General features: G+C 67.4%; 6 protein-coding genes across 6 annotated transcripts; 3 read left to right on the top strand and 3 right to left on the bottom strand.

The window, feature by feature from the left end:
• Positions 1-514: 514 nt before the first annotated feature.
• On the bottom strand, positions 515-2,498 carry TNNC2 (troponin C2, fast skeletal type). Its single transcript, XM_082325775.1, has 6 exons — positions 2,396-2,498; positions 1,554-1,605; positions 1,272-1,415; positions 1,084-1,198; positions 870-1,006; positions 515-767 (listed from the first exon to the last, which is right to left on the bottom strand). Exons 1-6 carry the CDS (start codon positions 2,405-2,407, stop codon positions 736-738), a joined length of 492 nt encoding a protein of 163 aa, XP_082181901.1. The 5' UTR covers positions 2,408-2,498; the 3' UTR covers positions 515-735.
• A 1,832-nt stretch (positions 2,499-4,330) lies between these two features.
• SNX21 (sorting nexin family member 21) lies at positions 4,331-6,725 on the top strand. Its single transcript, XM_082326097.1, has 3 exons — positions 4,331-4,886; positions 5,014-5,168; positions 5,474-6,725. Exons 1-3 carry the CDS (start codon positions 4,610-4,612, stop codon positions 6,143-6,145), a joined length of 1,104 nt encoding a protein of 367 aa, XP_082182223.1. The 5' UTR covers positions 4,331-4,609; the 3' UTR covers positions 6,146-6,725.
• A 179-nt stretch (positions 6,726-6,904) lies between these two features.
• ACOT8 (acyl-CoA thioesterase 8) lies at positions 6,905-9,380 on the bottom strand. Its single transcript, XM_082326100.1, has 6 exons — positions 9,212-9,380; positions 8,995-9,131; positions 8,422-8,647; positions 8,005-8,162; positions 7,426-7,617; positions 6,905-7,326 (listed from the first exon to the last, which is right to left on the bottom strand). The coding sequence occupies exons 1-6, from the start codon at positions 9,337-9,339 to the stop codon at positions 7,208-7,210; spliced, it is 960 nt and encodes a 319-aa protein (XP_082182226.1). The 5' UTR covers positions 9,340-9,380; the 3' UTR covers positions 6,905-7,207.
• Positions 9,381-9,614: 234 nt separating this feature from the next.
• ZSWIM3 (zinc finger SWIM-type containing 3) lies at positions 9,615-12,918 on the top strand (the record flags this gene model as incomplete). Its single annotated transcript, XM_082325621.1, has 2 exons — positions 9,615-9,824; positions 11,025-12,918. The coding sequence occupies exons 1-2, from the start codon at positions 9,670-9,672 to the stop codon at positions 12,916-12,918; spliced, it is 2,049 nt and encodes a 682-aa protein (XP_082181747.1). The 5' UTR covers positions 9,615-9,669.
• A 319-nt stretch (positions 12,919-13,237) lies between these two features.
• ZSWIM1 (zinc finger SWIM-type containing 1) lies at positions 13,238-15,336 on the top strand (the record flags this gene model as incomplete). The annotated part of the gene is made up of 1 exon (XM_082325622.1): positions 13,238-15,336. The coding sequence occupies one exon, from the start codon at positions 13,238-13,240 to the stop codon at positions 14,939-14,941; it is 1,704 nt and encodes a 567-aa protein (XP_082181748.1). The 3' UTR covers positions 14,942-15,336.
• Positions 15,337-17,419: 2,083 nt separating this feature from the next.
• NEURL2 (neuralized E3 ubiquitin protein ligase 2) lies at positions 17,420-20,751 on the bottom strand (the record flags this gene model as incomplete). The annotated part of the gene is made up of 2 exons (XM_082325945.1): positions 17,420-17,814; positions 20,070-20,751. 2 exons carry the CDS (start codon positions 20,749-20,751, stop codon positions 17,699-17,701), a joined length of 798 nt encoding a protein of 265 aa, XP_082182071.1. The 3' UTR covers positions 17,420-17,698.
• Positions 20,752-22,944: the final 2,193 nt, after the last annotated feature.

Genomic DNA, 22,944 nt, shown 5'->3' on the forward strand with positions numbered 1-22,944 from the left:
GGCACAGGCTGTCCGGGCACAGAGGCTCCAGCATCATCTTGACCCCACAGGGAGGGGGCTGCTGCTGCTCCCTCACCTTGTAGTCAGGTCCCCTGCACCCTTCGGGGTGGGACACGGGGGTCCTGGTGCTGGGCAGGTGGTGGTGGCTCCCCAGATCCCCTATGGTCCCACACCCCTGCCCTGGAGTGGGCAGGAGCAGCCCCCCGGCTCCCAGAGCTTTGCTGCCCTCTGGGACCCCTCGGGGCTGGGGCCGCGCTCCCTCGCCTGCTGGCGTGTGAACTGGCTGCTCCGCATGGAAAGTCTGAGCTCAGCGCTGGCGCCTGCCCAGCAGCCCGTGGGAACCACGGCCCTCTGCTGCCCCCGCACCCCCAGCATGGCCCCGCAGGGTGACCCCGACTGGCACGGGGTGTGGGGCGCCCACCCGGGCACATCCCACTCCCTGGGGAGCAGCACGGGGGGCACGGTGCCACAGCCCCCTCCCCACACCAACCCAGACAAATCCCACATCAGCGGCTCCAGCCTTTCCCCTTTTAATGAGGCTCAAACTGAAACCACATGCGACAGACTGGAGGAAAAGCTCGGCCGCCGGTGACAGGGCGAGACCGGGGCCCTGGCGTGGGGCAGGGTCCCAGCCGGTGCGGGCGGCCAGGGGCCGGGCGCTGCAGAGCTGCTGCTCCCCGTGCGGCAGTGGAGCAGGGCTGGGTGCAGCGGCTGGCCCGAGGAATGTCTGGTCCCTTACTGCACGCCCTCCATCATCTTCAGGAACTCTGCAAGAGAGCGGCACCCTCAGCCCGTGGCTGTGCCCAGGGTGGGCAGCATGGGTGCTCAGCCAGGGCAGCTGCAGGACGAGGGCCGGGGCTGTCGCTCACCATCAAAGTCGATGCGGCCATCGTTGTTCTTGTCCGAGTCCTTCATCAGGTCCTCTATGTCCTCCTCGGTGACGTGCTCCCCGGTGGCCCTCAGGATCTCACCCAGCTCCTCGATGTCAATGAACCCGTCCGCGTTCCTGCAGGAGGGTGAGGGCAGGATGTGGCCCCACTCACCCCCACGGGCAGGGGTGGGCAGGCGTCGCCCCCCACTCACCGGTCGAAGATGCGGAAGCAGTTGGCCAGCTCCTCCTCAGACTTGCCCTTGGCGTCCTCCTTCATCTGGCGCACCATCATCACCAAGAACTCCTCGAAGTCGATGGTGCCGCTGCCTGCGGGGAGGAAGCCGAGCATGGGTCAGGCTGCCCACCCAGCGCCCGCTGCCCGTCACTGAGAGCCGCTCACCATCCTCGTCCACCTCCTCTATGATGGCGTCCAGCTCCTCCTTGGTGGGGTTCTGGCCCAGCATCCTCATCACCGTCCCCAGCTCTTTGGTGCTGATGTCCCCGCCGCCATCCGCATCAAACATGTCGAAGGCAGCCTTGAACTCTGCGGGGAAGGGGAGTCAGGGCCCGGCAGCGTGCAGGACAGGGCCATGGCAGCAGGACAGGGCCGCGGCAGCAGGACAGAGCCTGGCCCCATGCCTTGGCCGGGTACGGCCCCTCTCCCCACTGCCCCCATGCTCACCCGCAATCATCTCCTCGCTGAGGAAGGCGCGGGCTTCGGCCTGCTGGTCCGTCTGCAAGGCAAGGGAGCGGGGTCACCGCGGCTGCCCGCAGCACGGCCACGAGCCCCTCGCAGGGGTGCGGGGAGAACTCTGCCCAGCTGGAGGACGGGGCCATGCTGGAGCGAGCCGCAGTCCCCAGCAGTCCCTGCAGCTGCGGTGCCACTGAGGCACCTGCGAGGGCAGTGAGCGACGGGGAGCTGCCTGCCCGGGGCCCCCCGCCAGCCAGGGGGGCTCCATGGTGCAGCGGCCGCAGTCCCCGGGTGCAGCCTTGGCATCCCAGGCATGCAGCACTATTTTTGGGATCTCCTTGGCTCCCCTTATAGGGATCAGTGGGGCTGCGGCCACGGGCACCTGTTGGCCCCGATCGAGTTTCTCCTGGAGGCGCGAGCTGGCCGCAGAGCCGGCGGCGGTGCCGTGTCGCATGACCCAGCACTCAGCTTTCAGCCGCCCCCTGCCACCCACCGCCTCCGCGCAGCCCCGAGCTCCGGCCGGGGCTGATCCAGCGTCCCCGGGCGCCCATGCCCCTCGGGCAGCCACGCGATCGCTCCCCGGGGCACGTCCCACGGGGACCCTGCACCGCCCTAACGCCTCCCTGCCCTCGCCCGCTGCAGCCAGCCCGGCTGTGGGGACCGTCCCCCTGCTGCCACCCGCAGAGGCGCCTCGGCAGCCCAGATCCCCCAGGCGTGTGCGGTCCCCGGCGTCTCCTGCCCTGTCGGGTCTTGCCCCGGCACACAGCACGTGGCACGCAGCATGCGGCATGCAGCACATGGCACACAGCTTGCGGCAGCATGGGGGCTCTTACCATTGAAGCCATTTCTGCTGCTTCTCTCCCCCAGGGAGTCACCACCTCCTGCAGCAGAAGTCCCCAGAAGCTCCCTGGTGTCCCTGGCACCCCAATTTGTAGCGTCCCCGCCTCACGGCATGCCCCCAGCCGCTGGCCCCTGGGCCCCGGCAGCCTATCAGCTCCCCGGTGGCAATCCGGCCCCGCTCATTGGCAACGGGCGCATTTTACCTAATTTAGCCAAAGCGTTATTGGCCAAGAGCTGGGGATTAAACGCGGGTCTGAAGCCGGGATAGAAATTCAAGCCCTGTGGGGAGGGACACCGGAGCCTTGGCAGGCGGGCGGCTCTGCCGCCCCCCAGCACCCCCCCGCCCAGGGCAGCTCAGCAAGGAGGGGGTTAAAAATAGCCCCGGAGCCACCAGCATCACCCAGGCAAGGGGGACAGGGCTTCCCCTGTCCGGAGCTGTCTGCCCCAGTGCCGTGGGCACAGACCATCGCCCGCTCCCCTGCCGAACCCACAGCCCTGCCTGGGGCAGGCTCCCAGCGCCGGGCCAGGCTCCCCCAGCGCAGCGTCCCCTCCCTCACTGCCGCAAGACCCCGGGGGCCCCAGCCTTGCCCCGCCACCTCCGGCCCCCTCCCTTCACCCCCATTTTCTGCTCGGGTGGGCTGGGGCAGAGCCGCCTTGCAGCACCCCAGGCCAGATGAGGAAGGGGCCCCTGGCAGGGCCCGGGGCACGCAGCCCCTGAGGGGGTGCGGGGCGTAACCCCCTGCGGCACCGGGTCCCCGGCACTGTTGGCACCCGACTCCCGGGTCCGGAAAAGGCCCCGTCTTTACGTGCTGCCGGCAGAGTGGGAAATCTGCCCGGGCACCTCCTCGAAGGCTCTGCCCTCGCACACTGCAGCCCATGCCAGCCACCTTTGCCAGGGCTAGTGGCTTTGGGGACACGCTGGCCAAGTGGCCCGTGCCCTGCAGTGCTCTGAGGGGGTTGCATGGGGGCTCGGGTCTGCGGTGGAGTCGGGCTGACAGCACCCTGTCCCACAAGGTCCCAGCACTGGGGACATCCAGGAGGTTCCCTGGCTCCTGGTTTTGCCGGGACCCCCATTCCCCGGGTGGGAGCTGGGGATGGCGCCCGCCCAGCCCCCCGTGCGTCCCACCCTGCCCAGCAGCCGGGCAGGGAGGGCCTGGGGAGGCTTTGGGGCCCCCGGGCGCTGGGTGCAGAAGCCCCCACAGACCCGCCCGCGCCCGGGGGAGCGCAGGGTTCCCCGTCCGAACCCGGGCAGGGTGCGGGGTGCTCGAGCAGGGCGCAGCGGGCGAGCAGGGGCAGAGCGATGGCAGCAGCTGGGCTGGTTCCTCGATATTAATAGACATTCCCAAGAAAGCGGCGAGGAAGGAGAGGGCGCGGTGCTAAATAAGGCAGGGCGAGCGCCAGGGGTGCAGCCCAGCTGCCCAGGGCGCGTGGCGAGGCCGGCCAGGGCGAGGGCAGCGGGGGCCAGGGCGAGGGCAGCCCAGGGGACGGCCCGCAGGGGCTGCGGCACAGCCGGATCGGGAGCCCGGGTGCGGGGTCCTGGGGTGCCGGGGTATCGGGGTACTGTGGTATCGAGGTACCGGGGTATCGGGGTACCGGGGTATCGGGGTACCGGGGTACTGGGGTACCGGGGTATCGGGGTACCGGGGTACCGGGACCCCGCAGTGCCAGGCGCCGGGGTGCGGGGCCGCTGCGGCCCCAGGCGGGGGCCCGGGGCCAGCGCGGGCAGCGACGCGGGGAGCGGTGCCCGGGCGGGGCCGGGGAGGTGCCCGGGCAGGGGCGGGCAGCGCCGGGCAGCCCCGCCCCGGGCCGTGCCGATCCCATCCCGGCCGTGCCGGCCCCGCCGCCGCGATCCGGGTTCCCGGAGGAGGCGGAGCCGCGCAGGGAGGATCCCGGGACGAGCCGCGGCGGAGCAGCCATCGCTCGGCACCGCCCGGCTCGGCAGGGCCCGGCCCGGGCCAGCGCCGTACGGACCGGGCCGGCAGCGCCCGCCGCGGGGACGCGGCCGCCCCGGGGCGGGAGCGGGGCCGGGGGCGTCCCGGGGCCCGGGTGCCCCGCGGAGGGGCTGTCCCAGCCCAGGCCCCTGCGGTGCCCTCGGCTGCGGACGCTGCACCGGGCCGCGGTGGGCAGCCCCCGTCCCGTCCCGCCGTGCTGGGGCCACCGGGCCTGACCCCCGTCTGCGGCAGCGGGGCCGGAGGGAGCGGGCCGGGATGGCGGCCCGCATCCTGCACCGCCTGCGGCACGCGCTGGCCGGCGAGGGCGGCCGGGAGGTGCGGGCGCGTGGCGGCTCCGAGGCCGAGGACTTCCCGGAGAGCTCGGAGCTGGAGGACGACACCGAGGGGCTGTCGACGCGCCTGAGCGGCACCCTGAGCTTCACCAGCCACGAGGAGGAGGACGAGGACGAGGACGAGGAGGAGGACGGTGCTGCAGAGGAGCTGGGCAAGCCGCCGCAGCCAACGGGAGCAGCAGCGGGTGCAGAGGACGGAGGCAGGTGCTGGGGCCGGCGCGCTGGGGGGACCGGGGCGATGGTGGGGGCTGGCAGCCCGGAGGCGTCGGGGCGCTGGGAGAGCCCCGTCCCAACGACGGGCACGCTGACGCCCCTCTCCCGGCGCAGAGTGGGGCCCCGCGGCGGAGCGCCCCGGCAGCAGCCTGCTGACCCGGCAGCTGCAGGAGCTGTGGAGGAAGTCTCGGGGCAGCCTGGCACCGCAGCGGCTGCTCTTTGAGGTCACCAGCGCCAGCGTGGTCAGCGAGCGCTCCTCCAAGTACGTGGTGAGTGAGCCTGGCGGGGCTGGGCGGGCGTGGGGCGGGCGCGGGTCCCGCTCCCTCCCGGGGCAGGGCTCCCACGGGACTGGTGCTTATTTCTCTCTGTCTTTCCCCGTGCTGCTCGGACGGTGCTGGCGGCTCAGATGAGCCTCAGGTAACTATCGCCGACGGGTGCTGCGGCTGCCCAGCCTGCTCCCTCCTGCCTGGGCAAACCCCGCCGTGGCCCCTCTGCGGCCGCACAGCCGGCTCTGCCCGGCCCCGCGGGAGCAGCACGCCCGCAGCACCGCCCTGACGCTCCGCTCCCCCCGCAGCTCTACACCATCTACCTGATCCGCTCCGGCCGGTTCGACAAGGCCCCTGCCGCCATCGCCCGGCGCTACTCGGACTTTGAGCGGCTCAACCGCCGCCTGCGCTGCCGCTTCGGCTGTGACATGGCCGGCATCGCCTTCCCCAGGAAGAGGCTGCGCCGGAATTTCACTGCCGAGACCATTGCCAAGCGCAGCCGAGCCTTCGAGCAGTTCCTGTCCCACCTGCACTCCATCGCCGAGATCCGCCGCTCCCCCGAGTTCCTCGAGTTCTTCTTCCTGCAGGACCTGCGGGCCGCGCAGCGCCTGACCTGCACCGGCATGTACCGCGAGGCCCTGGCCACCTGGGCCAATGCCTACCGGCTGCAGGACCGGCTGGGGGTCTGTAGCTCCGGCCGCTTCCTCCTGACGCTGGCCGGGCTGGCCGTCTGCCACCAGGAGCTGGATGAGCTCGGCGAGGCCCATGGCTGCTGCGAGCAGGCGCTGCAGCTGCTGGAGGCCCAAGGCAGCCACCCGCTGCTGGGGCCCTTCCTGCAGGCCCACGTCCACCTGGCCTGGAAGGTGGGCAAGGACAAGCGGCGCTCGGAGGCCCGGCTGCAGGACCTGCAGGAGGCCGGGCCACCCCTGCAGCAGCAGCCCACCCTGAAGGAGTGCCTGATCAAGGAGCCTCTGGAGTGAGCGTCCCGCTGCCGGCGCCCGCGCTGGCGGGAGGGCAGGGGGCTGCATGGGGCTCGTGGCTGGGGCGGCCGGGAGCAGCGGGGGCGATGCCACGGGCAGGGATGGGGCTGCGCTCCCGCGGGCAGCACGGCCCGTGCCCGGGAGCTGCAGCGAAAATGCACTTTCTCTGTGGTCGGTCTGTCCCACGGGGCCGGGTGCTCATGGGCGCTCAACCCTCGCACCGGCACTGCCGGGAGCCGGCTCCCCTGCTGCGGGGGGCTTCTAGAGCGGACAGGACTTTAGCTGGGACTTATCGGCACTGCGTGAGGGAACGGGAAGGCTTCTGGCAGGGTCCGGGGCTCTTGCCAGGAACTTCCCATAAAACTTAAATAATACAAAGGACTTTATTAAATAAAGCCTTGGTAGGAAGAAGAGCAAGGTGCCTGCTGTGTCTGTCCAGCTTCACTTCCCCCAGGGCACCAGCAGCAGGAAGCCTCAAGCCCCCCACGCTGCGGTGGGAGCTGACGCATCCCCGTTCCCCGGCTCCCAGTGGCTGGGCCCTCTCCCGAGCCTGGGAGACTGAGGGTGAGCAGAAGCAGCGACTGACACAAGCACGGGGGCACGAGGAGGGCAGGAGAAGTGAGAAGGGGAAGCCACGTGTGCCGCAGTAGCACTTTCCCCTGCTGCGGGGGCAGAGCCGACCCCACCGCCCCGTGCTGCCCGCCCTCCCCCTGCCAGGGCAGGCTCCCTCGGGCGAGTACAACCACAAGGCCGAAGGGACAAACTCCAGGGGACAGAGCCCAGCTGGTCACCTGGAGGTTTTATTTAAGGCAGGTGGAGGGTGGCCGATTGCGGTGCATGGTTATGTGCTGCGCAGCTGGCAGCCAGTCACAGCGGGTGCCTCTGTGGGTCCTCATCTGTCGCAGAGGGCCTCTGGCACCAGCACTCCCCACGGTGCTGGATCCAGCCCGGTCCCTGAGGCTCCTTCCCACTGCCGCCCAGGTCCTGCCTTGCCCGCATCTGTTTTGGTCCTGGGGTTGCTCCCTTGGCGTGCCTGAGCCCCAGCCCGCGGGGGTTCCTCAGCTAAAGCTTGCTCTGGTTTGGTGTTTGCTCCACCCTGATGACTCCTTCCTGCGCGCAGGTGACAGCCAGGACCCCATCCCTGCGCCACAGCCGTCCCTGCACCAGTCCCCGGCACCCGCCTGCAGAGAGGGCCTGTCAGACCGCGGCCTGCCGCCCCCCAGGACGGGCAGGGCTAGCCTTTGCCATGCGGGTCCCCGGTGAACGCAGTGAGGACTCACCAGCCCAGGGGCTCTCGCACTCGTACAGCATCCAGTGGTCTGCTCGGAAGGGTGCGTGGAACCACATGGAATGGTCGAGGGACACCATGAACTTGATGCGGTACTGCCGGTGCGGGAGCAGGGCCGTGCCCAAGAAGGCGTAGTCGGAGATGTAGGCAGCCACACAGCAGTGCACCTTCATGTCAGTCTCTCCTGCAAAGCAACCAGCACTGCCCGTCCCCCACGGGGTGGCCGTGGGACAAGCCTGGGCACGCAGCGCGAGGCAAAGCCCCAGGAGCTCTGCTTCCCCGAGGGTCAGCGGCTGGCCAAGCAGCGCTGGGACGCTCTTTCAGACCCGCTCCCCTGGCCATGCCCCCTGGGGAAGGCCTGCCATGGCCGAGCACAGCACATGGGCATCGCTTTGTGCTCCGGCACTCATGCCCGTATTTCAGCCTTGAAATCCCCAGGCTTCCCCGCAGGCTTGGGGCGCAGACAGCCTCTGAATCACGACCCTTTGGGCCCACTCCATCATGAGTGTGCTCTACAGCCTGAGCTTGAGCGCGAGCCCTCGGCGGGATCCACCCTCCTGGCGGGACCCACCTATGTAACCTCGTGCTCGCACCCAGAAGAGCTGCTTTGGCTCCTGCGGCTCCGAACAGAACACATCTGGTGGGTTGACGGGTTTGATATCAATCGGCACATCTTCAGCTTGAATCTTGTTGAGATGCTTTCTGTATCTCTCCGCCAAGTTAGGATTCCTGGAGACCAACACGGAGAAGTGAGGTTAATGCCAGGCAGGCCAGGGGCATGTCCTGCTGGTAGCGCCTTCAGCCCAGGGACCCAGGGCCACACAGAAAGGCAGGAGGGGCATGCCTCCTGCCCTGTCCTGTCCTGCTTGTATACTCCCCTCCCAGGGATATTTGGGAACTCCTCAGGCAGTCACCCCAATCACTGCGCCTCCCTAAGCCCCAGCCGCAGAGAGGGGCGTCCCCAGCGTGGCCCTTCCATCCCACTCACTGCAGAAACTTCTGGATGAGCTCCTCTTGCGTCAGCAGCTCCTCAGGGGGCGGCACGGCAGGCATGGTGAACTGGTGCTGCACTGGGCTCCCCTGGGAGAGCTGGAAGGAGGCCTGGCAGATGAAGATCGGCTTTCCGTGCTGGATGGCCTTCACAGAACGAACAGAGAAGCTCTTCCCTGTACGGGTCCGTTCCACCTCGTACAGCACCGGCACCTTGGGGTCCCCTGGGACAGAAAATGGACGTTCTGCCGTTGGGCCACCACGCACCACGGGGGGGACCTGACCTACAGGGGCTGAGCGCTGGGGCCAGGCGGGCAGAGCCGCCCGCACCCTCTGCCGCGCTGGACCCGGGATGGCGGCACCTGCTCGCCCCTGTGGGCCTCGGCGCCGGCTTCCCCAGCCCCTCAGCCGCTGGATTCACTGCCGGGCCCCAGCCCCACCATAAGGCCCAGCCTCCCCGACCCCCTGCACGCTGGCCCCCGCCCCACTGCCGCCTCAGCCCCCGGGCCCTCCCTCACCGGCTCGGCCCCGCTTCCCGCAGCCCGGCCCCCCCGGGCCCGGCCCTGCCCACCTGCCCGCACGAAGTAGCAGTGCAGCGAGTGGACCTGTTCGTCGCGGCTAACGGCGCGGGCGGCCGCCACCAGGGCCTGGCCCACGATCTGCCCGCCGAAGAGGCGCTGCGTAGCGGGCACCCAGTGGTGCCGGCCCCTACAGGGGAGAAGGCGGCGGCGGTGAGGGCGTCGGCGGGGAGGGCGGCCCGGTCCCGGCGGCCCCGCGCCCCCGCGCACCTGAAGAGGTCGAGCTCCAGCCGCTCCAGGTTCAGCACGCTCGTGATCAGCACGCTCCGCAGGTCCCCAGGCGGCGGCGGCCGCCCCGGCCCCGGGCCAGCCCCGCCGGCGTCGCCCGGAGCCGCCATCTCCTCAGCGACCCCGAACCGGCGCCACTGACAGCGGCACCTTCCGGCCGCCGCGCGGGGGAGCGGGAAGTACCGCCCACCCGCGGGACAGGGACTGCCAGCTGATTGGGTTGTCGAGCCGTCAGTCATCCGGGTGGTGGCAGAAAACGCCGGGCTGGTTGGCTCACCTCCTGCCAATCCGAAGAGGACGCCTCTGATTGGTCATATTTAGGGTGAGGGCGGTGCCCCAGAGGGTTTAACACAGGCGGCGGGGGTAGGAGGCTCCTCCCGGGGCAGCGGAGGCCGCGGGGCCGGGCCGTGGTGCCGGGGGTTCCGCGCCCGGCGCCCGCCATGGAGCTGTGTGCGCGCTTCAGGAGCTACGAGGACTTCAGGGAGCGCTTCCGCGCCTACAAGCTGGCGCAGGGCTGCCGCTACGGCCTGCGGAGCTGTCTCTCCGTCCGCTGCCACAACCGGCGGCACGGCACCGCCGTCCGCGAGGATGTCAGGTCAGGGCCCGCCGCCGCCGCCCCCGCTGCCTGGGCCCGCTGGGCCCGGTGCCTCGCAACAGCCGCCCCCGAGGCAGGGCCGTGCTCCCCGGGCTCCGGTGCTCCCCGGTGGAGCCACCAGCTCCAAACCCCGAACCAGCGCTGCTCCGCAAGGCGTGAGCTCTTGTCTGTACGTGGTCGAATGCTGCTATAACCAGGCTGTTCGTGATCCTGACTGAGCAATACGCCTGGAGCAAAGAGCGCTGGTGGTTAAGCCACGTGCTCGCCGCTGCCATCGTCTCTGCTGTCCTTGTGTCCCTCTTGCCTTCCCCTCGCTGCCTGGCTGTGTCCCAGCCCTCTCGCTGCCCCTCGCTCCCCGGCCAGCACTCTGCTGTCCTGTGTCCGCTCTCGTTTACTGCTGCTGAGCTCTGTTTTACTCTGCCTTTTGGTTTGACAAATCTCTCTGCCTCTTGTAGCAAAACCTGTAGCTTTGCTCTTTGAAATTGCTGGCAAACAATAGCTCTTGCCTTTTTCCAGTCAGGTAGCAGGACACTAAATATTGGTGCCTGGTAGCACTCCCTAGCTGCCTTCACCTCACCGTAAGGGAAAGGTGTTGTCAGGTTTCCCCCTCGCGGTTCTCCATTCTGCAGCCTTCCCTTATCTGAACGGGTCTGGTAATGCCATGACGCCGGCTCATTTCTGTCCAGGTTGGTGGATCTGCTCGCGTGTGCAGAGACTGCAAGGTTGTTCTCCAGTTACACAACTGCTCCCCTTGCCTTCTTACAATGTAATTTAATCTTGTGCCTTAAAGCCTTTCTTGCTATGTTCTAGCCTGCTCCTCCAGATGCAGAGGAGTTGCAGAAATGATATGTGCTTTAAGAGAGTAAGACACAAACGCGCAGGTATCAAGTTTTCGTTGATGGCTCTGCTGTTTCTGGACAGCAGCAATAGAGGCGCTGTTGGGAACAAGAGCTGGGGCTGCTCTGTAGTGTCTGGTTGTGGCTGTCATAACTCTCAGTTCCTTCGTTTCTCCTGTGTTTGAGCTTTCTTGCCCCAGGCTTTGCTGAGCAGAAAGCCAGCCCACACGTCTGACTGGTATATGTGAGGCTTTTTGTGCTTGCTAATTGAATATAGAGTTGGCATGCAAGAAAAGCCAAAACTAAATGCTGGCAGCCTACATCACCATTGCTTCCCCCATTAACGCTTTCTCAACGTTTGCAGGTTCATGCAGGTGAAGTTTGGTTGTGCCCGGACCCAAAAATACAGCAAGAAGAGAAAGCAGCAGCCCAGCTTGTGTCCGGCTTATTTTGTCTTGCAATATGAGGAGGACATAGACCGGCTTGTGATCAGCGAACTGAACAGCGACCATGTCCATGCGGACCCGGTGTTTTCCCTGGCCAGAGCCACCGCTGCGATGGCAAGCACCGTGGCACGTGACGGCCCCGCAACAGAACTGCGTAAGCAGCAGCAGGCAGGTGGGACCGACAGCGATGCCGTGGCGGGTGAGGACTCGCATGCCGTCACGGGACAACCGGTGGATGGGACGCCTGCTCCGTACAGGGCTCCCGCGCTCCCTGAGGCAGCGAAGGAAAATGGCTCGGCCTCAGCGCTCGTCAGGGTTGCTGAGGTCATGAAAACCTTCCTGAGGGTGGACAGGGGCTCGCTGGCCTCGATTAGTGCAGATGGCGACCACGGCCTGGACAGGCTCAGCTTCCAGACCGGCAAGATGAAGAGCTCGTTCATGCAGTTCCCCGAGAGCCTCCTGCTGCACAGGGCACCGAGCGAGGCGGGACACATTCTCTACGCTTTCCTTGTGGAGAGTCAGGAGCGAGCGGGGAGAGTGGTGCACTTGTCACTGCTGAAGGATGACACAGGACACGGCATCAGGAAGATGCTGACCGTCTTCAAGGAGTTCAACCCCGAGTGGCAAAAGGTCCAGGCTGTTTTCGTGGATGTGTCCTTCTTTCACAAAGCCATCCTCCATGAGCTCTTTCCCTCTGCTCAGGTGCTCCTTTCTGTCTATCACACTGTCCGACTGCTTGAGAAGAACGTGAAGGAAGCAGAAATCTCCTTTTCCTTCAAGCAGAACTTGACGCTGGCCTTGCAGAGAGCTGTGTTTTCCCCTTCGGCTGCAAGTCTGGATGCCCTGTCCCAGCTGGCGAAGTGCGTGGTCAGCCCAGAGCTGTACGACTGCCTGCGAGCCAACTGGTTCTCCTGCGAGCCGCTGTGGCCCGTGCACACGGAGAAGGGTCTACGCTCCTGCAGCACGCACATGAACAGCCTGGACCTCATCACGCAACGAATATCCCATCTCTTGGGCCAGCAGCCATCCTTGGAGGCGAGCATTCTTCGTTTTCTGGAGTGTGCGGACTACCTTGATTCCAGAGACTTGGAAAGCCTGAACCGGGGTGTCTCAGGCAGCGAGGAGGCCAGTCGGAGCAGCCTCCAGGAGAAGCCCGACGCGCGTGCTGGCGCTGCAGTGGAACCAGGCCCCGTTTCTGGCTCTCTGGCTGTTACTGAGCGCCCCGAGCCCACCGGGCAGGCTGCCGCGGCCCGGCCGGGCTGCACGCTGGCCACGCTCCAGGAGAGCTGTATGGAGCTGGGCTCCTGGCTGTGCCTGAAGGAGTGGGAGGTGGTGCAGGCATCCACCCAGCTGCTCAGCCCCGTGCCGGGCAGCCTTGCCGTTCGGCTGCTGGAAGACATGCACCGGGTGAGCCGCGACTGCCGGAGCTGCAGCTGCTGCTTCCACCGCCGCTACCGGCTCCCCTGCAGGCACGTCCTGGCCGTGCTGCAGGCGCGCCGGGGGTGCGTGGAGGAAGCCATGGTGTGCAGGCGCTGGCAGAGGAGGTACCAGCAGCTCCCGGTCCCCGGGGCCAGCCCCCCCGGCTGCGGCAGGGGCTCGGGCAGTGGCGGGGGCTTGGCGGGTGGCCGGCCGGAGGGCAGGGGGGAGAGGGTCCGGTCCCTCAGCCTAGAGCTGGCCAACCTGCTGCTGCAGTGCGAGGGGCAGGAGCTGGAGCAGCGCAGCTCCGCGCTGGCGGCCATCCTGGCTGCCTGGGCTCGGTCACCGGGGGAGGCGGCCGGGAAGGAGCCGCTGACCCCGCCGTGCTGTGGGTAGCGGGGGGCACCGAGGGGGCGTGTGACGGCGGAGGGGAGCGCCCGGCGCCCCGCGCTGGGCACCGGCGGAGGCTGCCGGGGGCGCGCCCGGCCGGCAGGTGGCGCCGAGCGCCGCCCGACGTCATGGCGCACCCCACGGTGATTGGTGGCGTCCCTGGCAGGAGCGCGGCATGCCGGGATGCACTCCCCCGGAATAGCGCGGCGCACGCCGGGATGCACTCCCCTGGGGCGGCGCGGGGCATGCCGGGATATGTTCCCCCGGTAGCGGCGGCCGCGCGGCGGGAAGGAGCGCGGCCGTCCCGGCCTTGGCAGGGCTGGCGATGGCACAGGCCCCGCCGGGCCCGGGCCGCGGCTCCCTGGTGGCCTACGAGCTGGGCGCGGGCGGCGGCATGGCCTCCGTCAGCTTCCAGAGCGCCGCCATGGGCCGCGTCTTCGCCCGCTTCCCCCGGGCGCTGCTGCTGCACCGGGCGGGCGGGCCGGCGGGCCGGGCCCTCTACGTCTTCCTGGTGGCCGGGCCGGCCCCGGCGCTGCGGGGCGGCATGGCCAGGGTGGTGCACCTCGCCGTCCCGCAGGACGAGTCGGCGGGCGGCCTGTCCCGCATGTACGGGGCCTTCAGGGCCTTCAACCCTGCCTGGGCCGAGACCCGGCTCCTCCTGGTGGGCCCCGGCCTCCCCCAGCCGCCGGCGCTGGCCCAGGCCTTCCCCGCAGCAGAGGTGCAGCTCTCAGTCTTCCACCTCTGCAAGCGCCTGCAGCGGCAGGTCCAGCGGCTGGCCCTGGAGGGCCACGCCGAGCGCCTGATCCTGGCCGCCCTGAGCGACGCCGTGTGCGCGGCCACCGAGAGCCGCCGCAGGAAGATGCATGCCCTGTTGAGGGACCTCGTGACGCCAGACTTGCTGCCGCAGCTCCATATTCACTGGCTGCTCGATGAGGAGATCTGGGCCACGCACAGGGAGCGGAGTTGGGGGGAGAGCAGTAGCTACTTTAGGGACCTGGAGATCGTCACCCAGGGGTTGAGCCAGGTTTTCAGCACTGGGCTCTCTCTGGAGAGCTGCATCACCTCCTTAGCCCAGCACTACCAAAAGTGTGTTTCCAAGAGCCCTCCTGATGCGGTGACGTGCTCCACTCCCCATCTTGATCACTGTGCTGCTCGGGCAGCTCCCCAAAGCCTGCCTGCCTCGGGTCTGCCTCTCGCCCCTCTGTTGTGCCAGGGTACGCCATCTCAGAGCTCTGTCCAGGCCTCCCCCACCACGGCAGCAGCTCAGCAGCAGGGGCTGGTAGCAGCCTCTCTCACAGCTGCCGAGAGGCCCATGATTGTTCTCCAGAGTCCACTGGCAGCTCCTCGGCTCCCTGCAGCTCTTCAGCATCAGCCTGAAATCCCCCAGGCTCTCCTCCAGAGCAAGCCTGCGAGCCCTCAGTCCTCATTAGATCCTTCATCTCCTGCAGCTGAACTGGAGGCCACAGAAAACCCGGAGAGCGACAGTGAGGAGGAGATTAACCGACGGACTGAAGAACGCATCAAGCAGTCTTTGAGTGATGTTTGCACGGAGCCCGCTGCCAGGCTGTGCCTGAGCGAGTTTGCGGTGGTTCAGAAGTCCGTGCAGCTGATAGGCAGCAGGGAGGATGCTCTCAGCGTACAGGTCCTGGAGGATGCCCACAGGGTGGACCTGAAAGGCCTGAGCAGCTGCACTTGCCACTTCAACCAGGTCTTCCAGCTGCCCTGCCGGCACATCCTGGCCGTGCTGAATTCGGACAGGAAGACCGTGCAGCCGGAGATGCTCGGCAGACAGTGGCAGAAGGGATGCGATGCCCATCAGGCCGGGCAAGGCTGTGCTGATGGCCTCTTGGAGGTCCTGAAGAGCTCCTGGAATGAGTCTTTGGATAAATCCCTGGTGGTGTCCTTCCTCACGGCAGAGGTCAGCCGGCTTCTCACCCACTGCAGTGGGGAGGAGTTTGAGTGCAGGTACAGGACCCTCCGGGAGCTGGCTGACAGCTGGATCGGGCCCTACATTGAGGTGAAGCTCTAGCACGAAGCGGGAGCCAAGCTGGCCGCTCCATGTGCGCGTCCTCGGGAGCAGCGGGGCAGCAGATGCGCAGGAGGCCTGTTCATCGCTCCACCCGTGTCCTGGCTTCCCCCTTTACTCCCTTCAGCCTGTTACTCCCTCAGGGCTCGGAACGGAAGGGGCAGTTTGGGTCCTTTATCTGCTGAGCGAGCGTCGCCTCTTGCACAGGGCAGCTAAGGAACCGGATTGGGAACTCCAGATCGTGCCGGAATGGGTAACCAGCCACTGACCTGGCTAACAGGAGGTGTGGCTGGGAGCCAACCACGGGTGGTGCGGCGTGGGAGGTAATGGTATAATAACATGTGACAAAATTATTTCATCTGTGGCCAGTGCCTGCAGGTCATTCCAGCATCCAGCTGTGATGTGTTGTGCAACAAAGCCAATAAATTGGCCTTGTATCGCTTGGGAGCTGCGTCCGTCTCTGCGCCAGCTGCAGCCACCCCTCCCTGCCGGCAGGACGGGACGGTGGGGCTCGCTCGGCCTGTGAGATCAGGCAGGGCTTTGAACAGAGCTTCTTGGTGGTCTTGCCTCGTTGCGGTGCCCTCCAGTTAGCGGAGCGAGCCTGCTTGCTGGGAGGCGGCAGATCCAGAGGGTGGCAATCTCCACTGCAGGCAGCGCAGCCCATGGTCTGGAGCAGAGGAGTTGTTTGTCTCCTTACAGCAGCTGCTCTCAATTTCTCAGAAAGGGGAACCCGCCCTCCCTCGTCAACAGCTTGTGTGCTGGGGGAGGCAGGAGGGATGCCGGGGTCACAGCAGTGCAAACAAAGCTGCGGTGAGGTGGAGAGCAAAGGCTTTAAACGCGTGGGGTGGGGGAGGGAAAAATACTGAGAAGAGCAAACAAGCCCTGGCCCTTGGGCGTTGATCTCGGGCTGGGTGAGCCCCCTGTGTCCCCTGGCCGGACAGAACAGCTCCAACACCAGCAGATCCCAAAGCCCATCATGTCCTGTGGGACGTGGCAGGGGGGCATCGAGACACCTCACTCATCGCAGTGGTTCAGTCACCATCGGTGTTTTCCCCAATCAGCACTTCCTTCATTAGTGCTTTGTTTCGGTACAGTCGGCCCGTTGCAGGACTAGGACTGCTAGGTTGGGGATTTCCTCTTGATGGAGGGTTTTGTAACATTATCTGATACTATCGAATCTCTCTGGCTAAATATAGCGTAGTGTTTCCTAAAACACCTTTCTGTAAACTCAGAGCTGCTTGTTTCACCCCTTAGCCGTGCTGCAGAAGAGGCCTGGGAGGCCCTGCCTGCTGGCCCCTCGCCATCCCTCTTCCTGGCACGTGCGGGCCCCACTCTGATTTTTGGAGGGCTCTTTCCTCTACCTCTTGCTCTGTGCAGCTCCAACCCTGCCTCCCCTCCCAGCCCGGCACAGGCACTGTGGGAACGCCAGCTGCCATCCCCACCAGCCAGAGGATGAGGGGCTGGAGGAGGGCCCAGTGCCAGCTCCTGGAGCCAGGGAGCGCTGGGCTTCCCTCCCTGGCTGGCGAGGTGGGGTAGCTGGACCCTGCGCCGGGTTGCCGTGACCGGCTCCATGGCCACAGGCATGTGCCTGAGCAACGGCTGCTGCCAGTGCGGCTCCCTGGATGCTGCGGGTTTCCCTCTGGTGTCCGCCCCGTCCGCCTCCTTGCTGGGAGCACAGGAAATAGCTCATCCCCACTCTCGGGGTAAACATCTTTCCCAAGAGCGAAACTGCCCGGCCGGGACAAGCGTCAGGCTGTAATTTACCCTCCGCGTGAGCGTTGGGCCGTGCCCTCCCACGCTCCACCCGGCCCGGCCCCCGCTCTGATCCACCCGGGCGATCTCAGCTTCGTTCCCGGGCCACGGACAGGTCCCGAGCCCAGCAGGGTTGAGGGCTGTGCTCTCAGGCTCGTGGGCCCAACTTTGTTCCTTGCTGGAGGGGGAACTGCTCCCATGAGCGGCTGCTGAAGCCCCCCAAGTCCTCCTTTGACAGGACTCTTCCCACCTTACTGGGAGGCAGCTCCCTTGAAGCACCCCCTGCAGCCACACGAAATGCCCTGATGTGGAAGGGGAAGAAAGTCCCCTTGGCTGGGGACTAAAAATCCCAAAGCTGCGGCTTCCTTCCCCCAGACGGGAGCCGGGCAGCATGCCAGCCCCCAGAGCTGCCCAGCGCTGGCCTTGCCCTGCTGGGGACCAGCCTGGCGCCGGGCACATGCCAAGGCCTCATCCTGCAGGGTGCCGATCCCACCAGCGGGGCTGGGTCTCCTGGCTGCAGGGGCTCTGTGGGTCTCTGTGCCCACCCCAGCCAGCCCGGCTCTGCCGGCATCCCGGTGCCTGAGGCCTCCTGCTGCGGGCGGCTCTGGCGGTTAGCACAGCCCCGACGGCAGTAGGCCTGGCGCGGGTCGGGCAGCAATCCCCATTCCCCCTGTGTCTCCCTGTGCCCGCGCTCCCCACAGCACGCTCACTTTCTGGCTGGAAGCGCTTTATTGCTCTCTCTGCCCTGCGCCAGCCTCCTTCCCGTGCACCGGCCCTGCTGCACCCAGCTGCGTGGAGCAAAGTCCCTCCGATGCTCTGCCGCGCTGCCGGTGCTCTCACGTCGGCCCTTCAGCAGCACGTGCCCCGGGGGCAAGGGGGGCCGCGTGCCGGTGGGCGCTGGGAGGTGGAGGGGGCAGCTCGGGGCACAGATCCTGCCAGGCAGCTCGCCGGCCATCGCTGGTGGGGCTGTCGGCGCGGGGGGTGGCCCGGGGCAGCGTCCTCGACGCCTCACTCATGTTTGCAGAAGCTCTTCAGCGGCGGGGGCAGGTCCAGGCCGTCGATGGCCAGGCGGTGGACAATGTGCTTCTGGATGACCAGCCGGCAGAGGGTCTGCAGGGAGGGAACTGGAAGAGAGCAGAAAGAAGCAGCTGAGCTGGCCGAGTCACCAGCGAGGCCGAGAGCAGAGCGGTGCGGAGGAGATGGGCCCCGAGGCTCCCCGGAGGCACCGTGTTTTAGGGCAGCGGTGGGTGAGCTCGCTCTGTGGCATCGACCTGCCCCGGGCTCGAGCCAGCTGTGGGGGAGAGCCAGCGCCAAAGTGCTCTGGCTGCAATAGGAGCCTGAGGGCCGCGGGCTGTGAAGCTCTTCCTGTTACCGGGAGGAAGGTAGGGAGGACGGTTATGCGCCCAAGCTGTGCGTTACCGCGGCTGGTTTGCATTTGTTTTCTCTGGGGGCTGTGGAGCGGCTCCCCGGCGTCTCACATCCCCACACTGTGCTTCCCTTTCATCCCGCTTCCTTGGTCTGCTTCCACCGGCGCCGGTGCTGGGCTGCCAGATGGGCGCCCACAGGCCGCAGCTGCGCTGCCTGCAGAGACAGCTCCGGTGATGCCTTCAGACAACCATCTTCTGAGCCGTTCCCATGGCCGCCCGCATGGGCTCTGCCCGGTTCCGGCCCCTGTGACACGCACTCCTGCAGGATTCCTCTTTCAGGAGCCGTCGGTGGCTCAGCGGCCTGGGTGCAATTAGCTGCGGCCAGCGCTCTCCTCAGATTTTAAACGAGAGCTGACTCAGGCGCAGCCCGTGGGCCTTGGTTCATCCGCTGCCTCCAAGAGCCAAACCAGAGGAGAGCACCCCAGGGCACCGCGCTTCGCTGGAGTGGAGCCGCAGGTGGGACCCGGCCGTTTCGCCTGCACGTGGCTCTGCACTTTTCTGGTTGCGGGGCCGGTGCCTCCAGGGGCTCACGCCGGCACCGGGCAGAGCAGAGCTCTGCCGAGCACGACCACGCTGTGCCCAGCCGGCTCCCGACCTTGGGGCTGTTTTGGGATGGCTGGAGTGCTTATCTCCACCTCGGCGGCACGGGGCTGCGTCGCGCCGAGTGCTGGGTGACAAGTGGCAGATGCCCTTTGCCTCTCCTGCCCCCCAGCCCCTGTGCCACATCACATGTCACCAGTGGCTCAGCTGCTCACTTCTGGGTTTCACTTCACCAGCTGGACCCCGCTCAGGAACAGAACCGCCCCACAACTGATTTTTTAAACCCTACAGAAGTGTTGCAGAAACTGGAGCTACTGAAATCTTTGTCGAGGGCAGGAAGCCAGACCGCACCTCTGCAGCAGTGCCTGCACCAGCCGCGGAGCTCGCAGGGACCCACAGCCCGTGGCGCAGCGAGAGGGGGCAGCTCTCCCAGAGGTACGTGCTGCCAGCGCCAGTCCCTGGCGAGCGGCCGGGGACGGGCCCTCGGAGGCGGCTCAGCGGCCTCCTGCAGCATGCTCTGGCCGGTCACCCTCAGCATGCTCCTGGGGCAGGGGGGCCTGGGCGGCCGGGCACATGTAACCTCCCTCTTTGGATAATCCAGCTCAGCAGCTGGCAGGGAGAATCCTGCATTTCAGCCTTGAGACAGAAGCGGCTGAACTTTGTGCCAAGGAGAGAAGCGGCGGCTCCCGGCCGTCAGGTCTGGGCTCGTGCTGTCTGCGGCCTTGCACCCGGGGTGCAGAGAGCAAATTGTCCCCCTGATGTAAAGCGAAGGTGGCACGGCAGCATGCCAGCTCGCGGCCAGGCACCGTCACCCAGGCACTAGCTCTCCTGGCTCTCCTCTCACCTCATCCTCAGCATCTGCTGATTTTTCCAGTATGGTGCTAATTAGCACTTATTAGCCTGACGCCTTGCAAGAGCCAGCGACCAGCACCGGTCTTCCCAGCCCCTCCCCAGCCCGCCGAGGGATGCCGGATATTGCCCAACCTCCGATGGCATCACGGGGTGTCCCCCGCAGCCGGGGCACGCGGCAGGCACGGGGGCACGGCGTGCGTGCCGGGGCAGGCAGCGGGGCGCAGACGGATGTTTTGGTGCCAAGGCAGGACGTCGCTTGGCTCTGGGCTGCCGCGTGCCCATGGGGGAGCCGTGGCTCAGAGCCGGTGTGAGGTCTCGCCCACCACCGGCACGTTCCTGTGCGGCAGAGCTTTCGGGAGCCACCGCCCGTCGGTGGCAGTGTGGGGTCTCGCCCGCGCTCTGCAGGGGCCGGGGGCTCTCCTGTGCGTCTGCCCCGTGTCCCTCTGCCCCGTGGCACGCTCTGACGCTCCCACTGTTGGGGACTATGGGGTGACCCCACCGGAGCCCCCCCGGCTCCTGGCCCGTGCAGGACGTGCCCCAGGGAGGGGGCAGGTACCTACAGCCGTATTCCACCGGGATGACCCGGACGCTCTTGGTGGAGGCGAAGACGTCGACCACAGCGTAGAGCGGGCGGGCGGTGGGCAAGCGCCTGGCGCTCGGCCCCATGTCCTCTCCGTTGATGACGATGTGCATGTCGGCAGTGCCATCGGACTGCGGGGCATACAGCACGCCGATCCGGCTGCGCCGGGCGGTCGCAGGCAGCACGTTCATCTTGTACAGGTCGTCCAGGATGTGGCTGTAGCGCCCCGGCCTGCTGCGCCCCACCAGCGTGTCGCGGGGGATCCTCACCTGCTCGATCAGCAGGAAGGGCTCCCAGGGCGGGCTCCGCGCCCGCGCCGGTGCCTCCTCCCCGTCCACCACAACGCGGTTGTGGCTCCGGGTGATGGCGAACACCCAGCTGTCCCCCATGTTGACCAGGTCCGGGAGCGAGTACTCGGGCACCACCTCCAGGCTCTGGGGGTCGTGGGCCGTCAGCCCCACACGCAGGTGCCCGCACCAGCCCAGCTCCTTCTCCTCGATCTCCACCAGGAAGATCTGCCCGGGCGCCAGCGGCTCCTGGCTGAAGCAGAGCCCGTTAGCGAAGCTCTCCACCCGGGTGGCCCGCGTCCGCGAGGCGTCCAGGCGGACGTTGGCGCCGTGGACGTGGTGGAAGCGTGCGGCGAGGCGGCACCGGGCAGCCATCGCCGACACCGCTATTTTTAACTGTCCCCGTCACAGCTGCTGCGAGGCGGTGACGGCCCCTCGGGGCAGGGACAGCCAGGGTGGCCCGGGGGGGTCCTAGTGCCGGGGGAGGGCAGGAGGGGACACAGCCCGGCCCCTCGGGGCTCCCCGGGCCTGCAGGCGCCCGCGCAGTGCCCGCCTGATTCTGCCTGCCCGGCTGGGCCCAGCAGTGCCCAGTGGTGCCTGGTGGCACCCAGCTGTACCCGGTGGTGCCTGGTTGTCCCTGCTGTGCCCGGCGGTAGCCGGTGGTTCCCAGCAGTGCCCGGCTGTACCCAATGGTGCCTGGTGGCACCCAGCAGTGCCTGGCAGTGCCCAGCTGTACCCGGTGGTGCCCAGCAGTGCCTGGCTGTACCCAACGATGCCTGGTGGCACCCGGCTGTACGCGGTGGTGCCCGGCTGTCCCTGCTGTGCCCGGTGGCACCTGGCAGTGCCTGGTGATGCTGGCAGTGCCCAGCAGTACCCGGTGGTACCCAGTGCCTGGTGGCAGCCAGCTGTACCCGGCGGTGCCCAGTGATGCTGGCGGTGCCCAGCTGTACCTGGCGGTGCCCAGTGATGCTGGCAGTGCCCGGCTGTACCCAGCAGTGCCTGGCTGTACCCAGCAGTGCCCGGCTGTACCCGGCAGTGCCCAGTGATGCTGGCAGTGCCCGGCTGTACATGGCGGTGCCTGGCTGTACCCAGCGGTGCCCAGTGATGCTGGCAGTGCCCGGCTGTACCCAGCAGTGCCTGGCTGTACCCAGCAGTGCCCAGCTGTACATGGCGGTGCCCGGCTGTACCCGGCAGTGCCCAGTGATGCTGGCAGTGCCCGGCTGTACCCAGCAGTGCCCGGCTGTACCCGGCGGTGCCCAGTGATGCTGGCAGTGCACGGCTGTACTCAGCAATGCCTGGCGGTGCCCAGTGATGCTGGCAGTGCCCGGCTGTACATGGCGGTGCCCGGCTGTACCCGGCAGTGCCCAGTGATGCTGGCAGTGCCCGGCTGTACCCAGCAGTGCCCGGCTGTACCCGGCGGTGCCTGGCTGCACCCGCTGTGCCCGGCTGTACATGGCGGTGCCCGGCTGTACCCGGCGGTGCCCAGTGATGCTGGCAGTGCCCGGCTGTACTCAGCAATGCCTGGCGGTGCCCAGTGATGCTGGCAGTGCCCGGCTGTACATGGCGGTGCCCGGCTGTACCCGGCAGTGCCCAGTGATGCTGGCAGTGCCCGGCTGTACCCAGCAGTGCCCGGCTGTACCCGGCGGTGCCCAGTGATACTGGCAGTGCACGGCTGTACTCAGCAATGCCTGGCGGTGCCCAGTGATGCTGGCAGTGCCCGGCTGTACATGGCGGTGCCCGGCTGTACCCGGCGGTGCCCAGTGATGCTGGCAGTGCCCGGCTGTACCCAGCAGTGCCCGGCTGTACCCGGCGGTGCCTGGCTGCACCCGCTGTGCCCGGCTGTACATGGCGGTGCCCGGCTGTACCCGGCGGTGCCCAGTGATGCTGGCAGTGCCCGGCTGTACTCAGCAATGCCTGGCGGTGCCCAGTGATGCTGGCAGTGCCCGGCTGTACATGGCGGTGCCCGGCTGTACCCGGCAGTGCCCAGTGATGCTGGCAGTGCCCGGCTGTACCCAGCAGTGCCCGGCTGTACCCGGCGGTGCCCAGTGATACTGGCAGTGCACGGCTGTACTCAGCAATGCCTGGCGGTGCCCAGTGATGCTGGCAGTGCCCGGCTGTACATGGCGGTGCCCGGCTGTACCCGGCAGTGCCCAGTGATGCTGGCAGTGCCCGGCTGTACCCAGCAGTGCCCGGCTGTACCCGGCAGTGCCCAGTGATGCTGGCAGTGCCCGGCTGTACCCAGCAGTGCCCGGCTGTACCCGGCGGTGCCCAGTGATACTGGCAGTGCACGGCTGTACTCAGCAATGCCTGGCGGTGCCCAGTGATGCTGGCAGTGCCCGGCTGTACATGGCGGTGCCCGGCTGTACCCGGCAGTGCCCAGTGATGCTGGCAGTGCCTGGCTGTACCCAGCAGTGCCCGGCTGTACCCGGCGGTGCCCAGTGATACTGGCAGTGCACGGCTGTACTCAGCAATGCCTGGCGGTGCCCAGTGATGCTGGCAGTGCCCGGCTGTACATGGCGGTGCCCGGCTGTACCCGGCAGTGCCCAGTGATGCTGGCAGTGCCCGGCT

The sequence above is a fragment of the Platalea leucorodia genome (genome assembly GCF_965183815.1).
Source record: "Platalea leucorodia genome assembly, chromosome: 13".
Classification (NCBI taxonomy): domain Eukaryota; kingdom Metazoa; phylum Chordata; class Aves; order Pelecaniformes; family Threskiornithidae; genus Platalea; species Platalea leucorodia.

Excerpts from the sequence above, each read along its gene's own strand:
- SNX21 (XM_082326097.1), top strand. The coding sequence starts at position 4,610 with ATGGCGGCCCGCATCCTGCACCGCCTGCGGCACGCGCTGGCCGGCGAG. Across the intron at positions 4,887-5,013 it reads AGCGGGTGCAGAGGACGGAG|AGTGGGGCCCCGCGGCGGAG; the intron begins GCAGGTGCTGGG and ends CTCCCGGCGCAG. Across the intron at positions 5,169-5,473 it reads AGCGCTCCTCCAAGTACGTG|CTCTACACCATCTACCTGAT; the intron begins GTGAGTGAGCCT and ends CTCCCCCCGCAG.
- ACOT8 (XM_082326100.1), bottom strand. The coding sequence starts at position 9,339 with ATGGCGGCTCCGGGCGACGCCGGCGGGGCTGGCCCGGGGCCGGGGCGG. Across the intron at positions 9,132-9,211 it reads CTGGAGCTCGACCTCTTCAG|GGGCCGGCACCACTGGGTGC; the intron begins GTGCGCGGGGGC and ends TCTCCCCTGTAG. Across the intron at positions 8,163-8,421 it reads CTCATCCAGAAGTTTCTGCA|GAATCCTAACTTGGCGGAGA; the intron begins GTGAGTGGGATG and ends GTTGGTCTCCAG.
- TNNC2 (XM_082325775.1), bottom strand. Across the intron at positions 1,416-1,553 it reads CAGCGAGGAGATGATTGCGG|AGTTCAAGGCTGCCTTCGAC; the intron begins GTGAGCATGGGG and ends CCTTCCCCGCAG. Across the intron at positions 768-869 it reads TGGCCGCATCGACTTTGATG|AGTTCCTGAAGATGATGGAG; the intron begins GTGAGCGACAGC and ends GCTCTCTTGCAG.